The sequence below is a fragment of the Grampus griseus genome, assembly GCF_964374135.1.
Source record: "Grampus griseus genome assembly, chromosome: 1".
NCBI lineage: Eukaryota > Metazoa > Chordata > Mammalia > Artiodactyla > Delphinidae > Grampus > Grampus griseus.
Genome location: NC_139017.1, coordinates 128729553 through 128741916, shown reverse-complemented (window position 1 = coordinate 128741916; position 12364 = coordinate 128729553). Strand labels below are relative to the sequence as shown.

The 12364-nt window shown below is 43.5% G+C and overlaps 1 protein-coding gene across 1 annotated transcript in view; it reads left to right on the top strand.

Annotated features, from left to right (window-relative positions):
• ROR1 (receptor tyrosine kinase like orphan receptor 1) overlaps positions 1–12364 on the top strand; it is a gene marked incomplete at its 5' end in the record, with an annotated part of 407774 nt that overhangs the window by 232207 nt on the left and 163203 nt on the right. The window contains one exon of the mRNA XM_082676710.1: positions 6623–6694. Coding sequence (XP_082532836.1) covers positions 6623–6694 — 72 coding nt within the window. The remainder of the gene's footprint in view (positions 1–6622; positions 6695–12364) is intronic.

Below are 12364 nucleotides of genomic sequence, written 5' to 3'. Positions count from 1 at the left end.
GGCACATGCGACGTCTCTGGTCTTTACATGCCCTTTTGATTTTTTGTGGGGACGTTTCCCCCCACCCTACCCATGTCCTGGGTGGACTCAAGGGTTCTAGCAGCTTCTCCGGACTTTGGGGGAAGTATTTCCAGCCCCTTCCCACAGATGGGGGAGCTCTCCCAGGCTCTCATAAAGGCTTTAGGCGAGAACCCAGATCTCCCTCTGGCCACATGTTGGTTTTCCAGTGAGCATTGCTATTTCAGCCCCCAGCCTGGAGGACCTGTATTTACAGGTATCTTCCGCATCAGCTTCTACTTACTGTTCTCTTCCTTTCTGACACCTGAGAATGTCCTTTTCTTTCAGTCTCAGCTCTGCATTATATTATTTTCTTGTGGTATTTTATTCAATACTCTTGGTGTTTGTAGCCTGATGGGGGCGAGATGGGAGGAATGACTTGTGGGAAGGGGAGACCATTTCTGTCCATTTCTGTAGTTGCCCTGGGACACTGTTTATAATTGTGTTCCTGTACTCCTCTCCCACTAGACTGTAAGTTCTCAAAAAATGTTAGCGATCAGGTCAAGCTTCTTCATCCCAGTTTTTATGCATAGAAAGTGCTAATATACACGTGTATTGAATGAATGAATGGGTAAATGAGTGAGTGAATCTCCAGAGTTCCATGGTAAGGAGCCCAACTATGGTGGCTTTTAAGTAAGATAGTTTTCAAGAATATTTCTATTCATTTTAAAGAAGATATGTGTCATTAGGTGCTTTGTGTAACATAATTCCTTTAAATACAAGAACTGTGTATGATCCATAATATTAATTCAACAGATTTAAAGAAGGAAATAATATTTCCAAAGGAAAAAAGACATTTAAGTGTGTTTCAAGAAGTATTTCCTCTCCTCCCTTTGTGTCTCTCACCATCTTTTGGGGGTTTTAGAATTAGGGAACCAAGCACTGATGGGAGAGGAGTGTGGCCTCTGGTACTGGTTCTCAAGCGATGTTTTGCTGAACTTAGGGTTCACTGGGGTCCTCTGGGGCTGAAGGGGGCTTAAGCTGGAGAGCAGTGGGTACGTCTTTTGGCATTGCCTCCCTCCCACTCCCATTTTGGCACAATTGGAGACACTGGCTCTGCTGTCAGACCTCCTGGGTTTGACCATAATTCCCATCCCCCCCCAACAAGCTGAGTAGGCAAGTGCCTTAATATCTCTGCCTCAGGCTGTCCAATTTTAGAATGGAGTTAATAATGGTACCTACCTTATGGAATTGTTGAGAAGATCTCTGAGTGTTATCCTCTCAGACATTGGGAAAACCTGGACAGATTTTGTTTTTCGTTTTTGTTTTTTTTGCAATTCTCTCTCTATAAAAATATGAATAATACCACAAATTTTGGTATATTTTAAATTTCTCTTCAACAAATTAGTGGCTTTGTCACATGAACAGTAATGGTGCTACTTACGAAGTCATTATAGGTTTTATAAAAAGATATCATTTCATAGTGCGGTGTAGGTGGTGTGATTGGGTATTTGAACAGTTTAAGGTTGCAGGACTGTGCTGTCTTCTTTCTTGGTGATTGTACTGAAAACTTATTTTGAAGATTACATCAGACATCCAAATCTGAGGTCACTGAGGATTAGGTCGTTGTAGACACTGAGCATAGTAATTCTCCACTCCTGATTTTCCCACAGGGGGTAAGGGAGGCTCTCACTTCCCTCTCCTCAGTAAATAAACTGAGTCCCAGAGTGGAGGGGCCCCCTCATTCAGGACCCTAGATGTGGGGTGATTGTGAACCCAGGGCCAGAGCAATGCCCAGGCTGACTAACCCCTGGCGCTGTTGGGGAATGTGGCCTGCCTGCCCTTCTAAGGAGAGCAGGCTCTGACTTTCCCAAACAGGTGCTTTTGGTGAAGGTGTCGTACCTGGCTATGGGCTTCTCCTCCACCGAGGCGCTGGGGAGAGGAAGGAACCAAGTCTGAGATCCTTGTGTCTAAAGTAACGCTGCCTACCAGAGAACTTGAAGCCATTGCACCCTCGCCTCCTTCCCACCCTCTTTCCCCAGATGATCACGAGCAGAGACCTTCTTTTACCACAGAAGAAAGTGTGCCCCTTTTGTGTGACTGACGCCAGCTGTTTAGATACTTCCTGTGCGTCTCTCTGAACTCAGCTTCTAAGGAGACATATCATCTCTTACGGGCACAGACAGAGGAAGATTAAGGGCAATGAGAAGGCAGCATGCATTTATTTCTTTTCTTTTAAATTTATTTTATTGAAGCGTGCATTTATTTCTAAGCCGTCTCTAAGGCCTGGCTCTATCTTAGGACTGTGATTTTGGCCAAGTCACTTGACTGCTGTGGGCCTCACTTTCTTCATCTGTCAGATGAGGAGACTGTACCAGATAAGAGGCTTAAAATTTTTTTGTTTAAAGCGTCGGCGCATTTTCCCACGACACCTGAATATGTAACACAGAGAAATGTAGAGTTGTTCCTGTTGAAGGAGGAGCTATAGCCTGGGCCCCTTGTCCTCTGTATCCCCAGATGCTCCAAGGTCCCCTATGAGGACGCCTCCAGAAATCCTTAGGCTTGAGTCATGAGCTACTTGAACTTGTAAGAAATTTAAATACTGCATATAACATCACATGACACTTCTACTTTATATCTAAGGAGAGAAGGATCCACATACGATTGCCACATTAAAACATGCACCCCTTTTTTAAAAAGTTATAAATTTGTTAACTCTGTGGGGAAAACGCCCCACAGTGGTTATTAAAGTTTGACTCACAAGCAGCAAAAAAACCCACTAACAAACAACATAGTTTGCTAAATAAGTCCTGGGCCTCTACGGCCCACTCAGATATAACACTGCAGGACTCAGTGTCACTGGTCATGAAGGGCATTGGGGCAGCCACTTGTCCCTCACCCTTGGCCTTTGTGACCACTGGGCTGGCCACCAGTCTCGTGAGAATGCTGGTTTGTGCCTGTGTAACCTCAGCTTGTTACTGGATGAGAATACAGGATGTGGCATGGCCAGGGGCTTCTTGGAAGAGCCTCTGCATCCTGTGAACATGGGGCTGTTCCCTGCCAACTGCTGAGACAAACCAGTGATCCTCGTGGAGAGCACAGGCTTTTATCAATGAGGAGGATTCAAGGCTTATTATTTTTTCCCCGCCCTCCAAGTGACACTCCCACTGTTCAGGCTTAAATACCAAAACCTTATGTTTGCAGAATCAGTGCCAAAAAGTCACTCATCAGTGAAACTGCAAAGATAATAGCTCCTATTGATCAACTTGGGAGAAGAATGTCTTGCCCTCCTGCGGAGGTCAGGAAAGATAAGAGCTGGAGTTTTCTCAAACATGCTGGATTTGCTTAAATTGGATAAAACCACATAAAAACACTGATGTTCTAAGAGAACTGGTGACCGATTCAGGAAAACCTCACAAAATGAAAAGATTGGCTTGGATTAGTAAGGCATGCAAAACAGGGTCTTTCTAAAAGCACAGCAAATGCGTCATTTCAAACCTAGACAGTGACATAGCTGCTAACTGGAGTATGTCCACACGGCATATGCCCGTTTGCCTTGCTAGACAGAAGGGGAGGCATGAAAGATCTTGAGTATCCACTCTATGCTGGGCACCCTTTTGGTGCGGGACCCTTTTGGTCCATAATGTGATTTAGTCCTTACCACATTCCTGTGAGATGGCTTTTATTGTCCCCATTTTACAGATGAGAAAATAGTGGTCAAAGGATGTTAAGTAACTTGGTCCTGATCACAAAATTAGTAAGTGGCAGAAATTAGTATCTTAATGTAGGTGTGTATTTCCATTAAATATTCTACTGTCTCCCAGTTGGCACATACAAATTTGCCATTACCACAATAAATTTTACACACAGAGAGGCTGCTAGTCTGGTATTAAATATCTCATCCTTTTGCCACGGTGAAGAAAATAAGAGAGGAGCTGAATCCATTAGTGGAGATCCTGCAGGGTCAAGACTGGCAGTCGCATCTCTCTAACGCTGCTGCTGACCCTGGAATCGAGGGCTCTCAAATTGAGATGTGCTCAATTTTTCTTGCTTAAAATTCAGCCTGCTTTTCGGGAGGTGAGGGGGGAACCTTATTAAACATCATTTTTGTGAGGGGCTACATTAAACTACTAACATTAAACTTTTCACATTAAATAATCAGCCTTTCTTTCAAAAAAAAGTGGCCTCAGAAGACAATATTTTTCAGGGAGATTATTCATATTTTAAGATATTTTATCTGTTTTTATTATCATTTTATCTGAAAAGTTGAACATGTGGTTATCTCGAGGAATAGATCTGGAGTCTGAGAACAAAATTCCTCAGAAGCATCACAATCACTTAATGAGCTTGTGAATTGAAATTATCTTTGCTGTAGCCTAAGAACCCAGTGGTAATTAGTGTCCAGGGACACATGGGGAACAATTTCAACTGTTAACAGTGCCAAGAATCCATTCATTTGTCATCAGTCTCAAATTATATTCAATCAGCAATTCAAATTCAGGCTAGAAAAACCAAGTGACATGTAGCTAACTTTCTATAAAATTAACACTGTAAAGTGAAACCTATGTTTCTGGCAATTTAGCTGTGAGCAGCAGTAAGATGAAGCTATGAAAATATTGAATGTAAATGCTGTCAAAATCTGTCTTAATCCCACCACTTCCCCACTCTTTGCTTCCTTGCCTGAATTGCTGCCGTGGCTGCCATGCTTCTATTCCCAAGCTCCCCGAAGTTCTGAGTATTGGAGTGCTTGATGAGCCTTTTTATAAGGGGAACCACAGCAATCCAAAATACTGCCGACAAGGGGCCTTTATTCAAAGAGCCAAAGTGGGTGGCAGCAGGATGGGGGTCAGCGTGGAGCTGCAGTTGGAATCACACATGGAAGGCTCCAAAACGTAGACAATTAGCACTTCCTGGTGAAATCACCTGCATGAAATACCCGTTCCGAGGACAAGTGGTTGATGACAGAAGCACTGTCTTCCACTGTGGTTTTGCGCTAAGCATTTTTCTTACCTGGGCAGATTTTCCTTTTTGGCTTCATAGTTTGGAATTCTCTGTGCTGTAAGGTCCCTGCCATACTGCCCATCTGACTTCAGTTCCCCTTAAAAGAGTCTATGCTGTTGTCGGCTCAGGATGGAGCAGGTGACTGGGGCTGTTTGGGGTGGGAAGGGTACGTGTGGCTTGTGTACTTTCTTTCCCACCTGCTTTCTTTTCCCACCTGAACAGGGGAAGCGACAAGCCAAGGAGGCCTGCACAGACCAAACAACCTTTTGTCTCTGCTGTACGTGGCAGGTTGATTGGAGACCCAGTAGACAAGCTAGAAGTGGCCTCTGCAGGGTCTCAGTGGGTAAACATCCTGTCCTCGGCAAAGCTCACTGCTGACGGGTTGTGGCTTCTATGGCCACGTGGCAGACGGTCCCCATCAGTAAATAAGGAAATGTAGAGAGTGTGCTTATCTAGGTGAAAAGGTGAAGCCAGAGAGAGGTAAGGTGAAAAACAAGTCAGGTTTCACAGACTTGAGGACTGGGCAGCATGGGCTGCCAGGAGGTATGTGCCTGGTGGAGTCAAGCGGACCTGGATGTGAATCCAGTTCTTCCACTTACTAAAGTTTATCTTGCATTCTGACACAGATCCATTTTCAGTGACTACCTAGAGTACTGTGTTGAAAAGGCTGTAAGGCAGACCCCAGGTTTAATAAGCAAAAAGGGCCATAATTGACTAATGATGTCTGAAGGAAGGGGAAGTGATGGCATGGGTGCCACAGATCTAACGACCCAGGCTCTGGGCTCTCTGAGATCCTGCCTAGCACTAAAGTTCTGTAATGCAGTGAGTGTGTGTGTGCGCGCGCGTGTGTGTGTGTGCGCGTGTGTGTATGTGTGTAACCTAACAATTGGTTAGTGCAGTCCTATTAGAATGTGCTAGTAGGATGGTGTCATGGGTTAAATTTTCAAAAACAAAGACATCATTTGTATATTACAGTATATCACTGAAGAGTTTTAAAATTTTAATAGTGTATCATGTCCCTTAGACTATTGATTTGCACGTTTGCTTTAATTTATAGTGGTTTGAAAATTACCTTTGAATTTAGGTTACCATGAATGACTCTCCATATTCAAATACTTAGCTTTCATTTGTCTTGACTTAAGGTTTCAATATAGAGAAATCGATTTCTCTATTAATAGAAATGCTATCAATTCACAAACACAAATGAAGCCAGCAGCAGGAACAATGCTGTTCTCATGTTTCATGGGAAGACTATTGACTGTATTAATCTAAGACTTGTCTTCTAACAAGAAAAGGAAGAGTTTGTGTTGGATGGTATTTGGTCATTTTTGTAGGTTTGGTTTTTCATCAATGAAATATTTGTATTTTAATTTTCAAACCTGTGCTTTAAAGAAAAACAACTTGGAATCTGGCCTCCAGTGTGTTTGTCTGGATGGCCTCTATGGTGCAGGCACCCCTGCCAGGCAAGTAGAGCAGACATTCAAGTTTACTAAGCTGTGGGACCGCGTGGTTTCTCTTGGAAGGCAGGGCCTTTGGAAATCTCCTGTGATGCTTCTAACAGCCCATACGTTACTATATTTAATATTGCCCTCGTCTTTTTCCCCTCCCTTCTTTGTCTTTTCAGAAACAGAGTTGTCAGTCACTGCTGACTTAGTGCCTACCTCATCGTGGAACATTTCAAGTGAGCTCGACAGAGGTACACAGTGGGGACACGTAGGGGTGGAGGTGGAAGAGGGGAGGCATGAAATGCCAGGTTTACTCCTGGCATGGCTGTCTTTGAAATCAACTGCTTTTTAGATCACTAGAAGGAGGCGGGGGCCAAAATAAATTCCCTGCTTACTGTGATCATTTAACATTTAATTACTTGGAATTCTATTATTTCTGGAAAGGTTTGTTGTTGTTGTTTTTTCCTCTCTCTCTCTCTCTCTCTCTCTCTCTCTCTCTCTCTGTCTCTCTCTCTCTCTTTCCTTTCCCTTCTTCCCCTAAAATGTTCCACATGCTAAAAATGCTTCAAGATGTGGAAAAGGGTAGCTTCTGACCTTCCTGACACTGCATCTAGTGGATCTTATTTAGAGGATTTGATTCTGCCTGAGCCAGGACTGATCAGAGCTGTTTGCTGGGTGACCTTTTACAGTGAGTATTTGATGTGCTTGCAGGGTTCAGGGCAGAGTATTTGGAATGTTTGTAATTGCCTGTGTGTACAGATGGCAGCTTCCTGTGTGCACGTGGAGGACAGGTTCCTGCTATGAGTCTGTTGTAGTATTAATTAAGTCCTGCCGTATGCTAAGCACTGGCTACTCTGTAGAGATCCTATGTCCTGGAAGATAAATCAGGACACATTCAGAATCCCTGAAATTGGCTCATCCTACCCTTCAGGCTTATTTCTCTTTAGTCCCCTTTATGCCCTTTTATGCATCTCCAGCCCGATTTTTATTTCATCTTATATGTCCTGTGCTTTTTTGCTTCTCTACTTTTGTCTTAGCTGTTCTTTCCATCTGAACTGCCCTTCCTTCCTTGCCAGTCTCCATTCTCTCCCCTCTACAGGGCAACAAATTACTTCTCCTTTAAGTCTGAGCATATAGTCTATATTAGCCACAGTCTTATCTAATCCCTCAGCAGGAAGTGGCCTTTCTGTATTTGGAACCCCCATAGTCTTTTTCTCTGTTCTTCTCTTAGCATTTTCTATGTTATATCATGGTGATTTACATACTTGTCTATCCCGCCCTTAAACCTGGAAGTTCCTTGTAGGTAGGATATCTATTTTGTTCTTTTTTTTTTTTTTTCCTGTCTCTATTAAAAAATCTAGTAGAGACTCTCATTCATAGGAAATCCTCAATAAATATGTATGGAATGACAGGTGAGTCACACTGTAGTCATATAGATGGATGGGCCACATCCATATATATATATATATATATATACAGATACCTTCAACAATCTTACTGAGTTTCTACTTTAGTTCAGGCATGATTTTAGGTTCTGGGATTATAGTGATAAAAGGAGCTCAAAAATCATTGTCAAAAATTGCCTTTTATGATCCGCTGTCTTTTGTCTGCTCGTGTATTCACTGGGAATTAGAGTTCCTCTCAGAGGAATGAGAATGTTACTTTATAAAACAGGAATGGGACGATTTACTCTGTTGGTTATGCTCTTCAGGCATTTTAGGGTGGCGGGATGAGGTGAGATGTCTTTTCACCTTAAATCAAACGACATTTAGGATCATTTGTTATCATCAAATTTGATCTGGACATTCTTTTTCTAATTAAGGATTAAAACAGGGACTGCACGTTATGCCTCTGCATCTCCAGCACCAAGCACAGTGCTGCGGAGGCAGTAGTTTCTCAACAAATCTTCGTGGATTTTTTTTTTAATGGAAAAGAAGAAATAAAGCATACTAAATGTTAAAGCAGTGCCTACTCTGTGCCATGCAGTGTGCCAGGGGCTTTCAAGTATGTGAACTTACTTGGCAAGCTCCTTATAGCACCAACAGAAAAAAATATATCATTGCACACTACCTGTTACTGATCAAGTTCCAGTTACGGCTCTAGAAGGACATCAGTCTGTGCTGAAAAGGCAGCAGAGCCACCAGTCAACTACCTAGCCTGCCAGACTTTGAATTTCTAGCAGACCAGCACTGTAATTAGCAGCTGTTGCCCTTCAAGAAAGTAGTGTCAAGTAGTAGAACCTACTGGCCAAAGGGTGGAACCTACTGGCCAAAGGGTGGAACTAAGGCAGTCCCCAAACTCCTTTTATTGTTTAGCATGGCCTTCCAGAGAGCATGGATGGCTTTCCAGGGGTTCTTGGTGTCTTCTTTCTCTAGAAGGTAATTAGTATGTGGTCTTAACTTCCCACTTAGAATGAAAGCGAAAGCTGATTGATTCATTTATTCACTCATTTTGATCAATTCTTTATTGCTTCTGACTCTGATCTGGGCACAGTCTGAAGACTCAGAATCAAAAGATGAATCAGGGACTTCCCTGGTGGCGCAGTGGTAATCCACCTGCCAATGCAGGGTACACGGGTTCAAGCCCTGGTCCGGGAAGATCCCACATGCCGCAGAGCAACTAAGCCCATAAGCTACAACTACTGAGCCCACATGCCACAACTATTGAAGCCCACGCGCCTAGAGCCCATGCTCCACAACAAGAAAAACCACCACAATGAGAAGCCCACGCACCGCAACCAAGCGTAACCCCTGCTCGCCGCAACTAGAGAGAAAGCCCACGTGCAGCAATGAAGACCCAACGCAGCCAAGAAAACAAAACAAAAAAAGATGAGTCAGACCAGGGTCTCTGTCCTCCTTGAACTCAGAGCCAAGAGAGAAGGACTGATATCTAAAGGCATAAGAAAAACTTTCTGGTCAGATTGAGTTGTCAAGGGACATTCCTCCCAATCACAGAGAGATGCTAGTGTAAATACACAAGGGAAAAAAAATCCATCACCAGTCTGGTATGCAGAAAGGAGAAATCTCCAGGTGCCCGAATTGAAGAACAAGCAGTGTTCAGTGGAAAGGAATGAAACAAAAGGTCCTATAAAAACATGGGAAGTATGTATGGTTCTTAGGGGCTGGAGTTTCAGAATCCTATAGGGATGAGAGCTGAGGCCATAGGAAACAAACTCCTTTCCAAGGCTGTCAATGAAGAATGACAGACCTGAGCATGAAATAAGGAAAATTCTGCCAAGGATCTGGTATGGAAGTCTATCAACCACCCTGGGCCACTGGGATCACCCACAAGAAATCAAAACCCCAACCTGTGTTCTCCATGGGTATGGGGTTGGTATACTTCTTTTATAGTGCACAAGCCACAAACCAAGAAGATAATGTAAAAACTTGGTCTGGAATTGATTAAACTATGAGATCCTGACAGGGGACAGCCTAAAGCCAAAAATCATCGTCAAAAAACGTCTCAACAGCCCAGCACGTATGGGTCTCCCACCAAAAACAAAATTTAAAAACTCAAAACCACAAAACAACAGAACTCCTGATGTTAAGTAATTTTAAATATTATAGTGTGTTCAAGAGAGGGAAAAAAAGCCACCATTAGTGAGAGTCAGACAAAACACATGGAGAAGTTCATATCTTAGGAACTAAAAGCAATAGACCAATTTGAGAGAGTAGATATGTTTAAAATGTTTCCTGGTGAAAGAGGAAATAGAAACCATAGGCCAAGTACAGGATAATATGACCAAAAAGTAGACATTTTACAAGAACTAAATAGAAATTCTATAATTGAAAAATAGAATTATAGAAATTAAAAATTCATCAAGTGGGTTAAACGGTGGCTGCACTCAGCTGAAGAGAGAAATGGCGAACTAGAAGACAGATTGAAGATAACACGGTAGTTCAGAGAATGGACCCTGGAGCCAAGGTGACTAAGTTTGAATCCTGACTCTGCTACCTGCATGCTGTGTGACTTTGGGCAAGCCACTCCACCTCTCAGTGCTTTGGTCTTCTCATTTGTAAGATGAGATAATAACACTACCTACCTCACATGGTGGTTGTGAAAATTGATCTGGCTAACAAATCTGATAAACTCATTAGTTAAGAAGTAACAGCTGTTTTTGGTTAATACAATTATTACTTTGGGCTTGGTAGTTAAAAAAAAAAATCATTGGTATTTTGGCAGGCTTGTAAGGAAAGCGTACATTAGGGTTGGAGTGAATGTTTCAGATCCTGTTAAATCAGCCCATGTCAGCAGCCACCCACTCTGGCCTCCCCCACATGGCTGTTCACCCACACCAGCACCATATTTAGTTTGGTAAACAAGGTTCTCTATGGTCTTACCCTTGCCAGGTCCTCTCACCTCACCCCTACACTCCATACTTTGTACTCTTTGTTTCAACAACCTGCCTCTCTAATTCCCTAAGTATATCCTTCTATACTTCCAGTCTCTCTGCCTTTGTTCATACAGTTCCTTTTGATTGTATTGTCCTTAACCTTATTCTTCACTTGGCTGACTCCTTTATTTAAGCATCACCTTAACCATTGCCTCACCCCCTTCTCCCCGCAGTGCTTCTAATGAGCATAGTGCTGAATAAGACCACCAGGGTTCCCGTTTTGGTGGACCTTGCATTCTGGAGGGAGAGGCAGATAATTACGAATCCTTTCATCAACCCCATTGACCATGCCATCCACAGTGCCCCGAAACATTTAATATGTGGGGTACCATATGACCCCATGTCTGTCTTGCTCAGAATCCTTACCAGACTGTATTGACATCATCGATTCTGTGCCCGTCGCTTTAAAGTCAGGTCTCTCTTATCCATTGGCTGCTCTTATTGCCCAACCAAGTGCCTGGTGTGTAGTGGAAAATGTGTTAAATGGTAGGGGTTCCAATGCCATCTGTGCCAACTAGTGTGAATTCCTGCTAGGTGTGAGGCACCTGCTGAGCATGTGAAGGCATCATTTGAATTCGCACCACCGTGGGCAGCAGAACAGATAGGCAGCTGAGGCTCATGAGGGTTAAAGGAAGGGCATAGCTGGTGAGTGGCGGTGCCAGGATTCCCACCAAGGCCTCCACACCAAGTCCAGGGATCCATGTCCAACATGGCAGTTGACTGCACTGTCTCCCCTGCCTTCATATCCCTCCTCCAGTGGGACCATTTCCCTCACATGGAGAAACAGTAAAATAAAAGTCCATCACTTGGTATCCTTTAATGCCTTTCTCTTCACCGACCTGCTCTGTTCCACCCATCAATCCCATTCTGGCTCCCCAGCCTCACGCTGGTCCTGGTTTTCTGTTAAATGAGTCCAGTCAGTGGCATTAAACAGTTACCTGTTTATCCTTTCCAACAGGAAATGAAATTTAAAAGAGACAAGGCCACCCGGGAAGAGCCGTTGAAAGCTACTATTGACAGGGCATGGGGGTAATTTCTGAAACAAATGCTTCAGAAGCAAGAGCCTCCTAAAATAAATCGATCTACAGGGGCCCAACCTCAGCTTCCCTGTGGAGGTTTCGGGGTGGGGCATGATGAGGGCCTCTTTCCCCCTCTTCCATTTTCAGTCACATGAGGTCTCAGAGGTTCTCTATAGAAAGCCAAATGTTTCTTTTGGAGAAAGCACTGGAAATTGCACCCGTAGGTAGCAGAAAGGGAGGGAGCCTACAACTTAAAAAAATACTGAGGCCTCATTTCAACTGCAAACAGTTCTCTGTGCTGACAGGCTAGATTTGGGGGTATTTTCGTCCTGCTCTGCTTTTCTAAGAGCTGGCTTCCTCTACCAGCTCAGAGCTTTACACATGGTAGGGAAGCATGTAGCAAGGTTCTTATGAGCATAAACTCTGGAGTTACTGTGACTCTGAGCTTCCTTTCACTCACCTGTGGAGCAGAGGCCTTCATCTCTATCACTAAGATTGTTTTCCTGGCC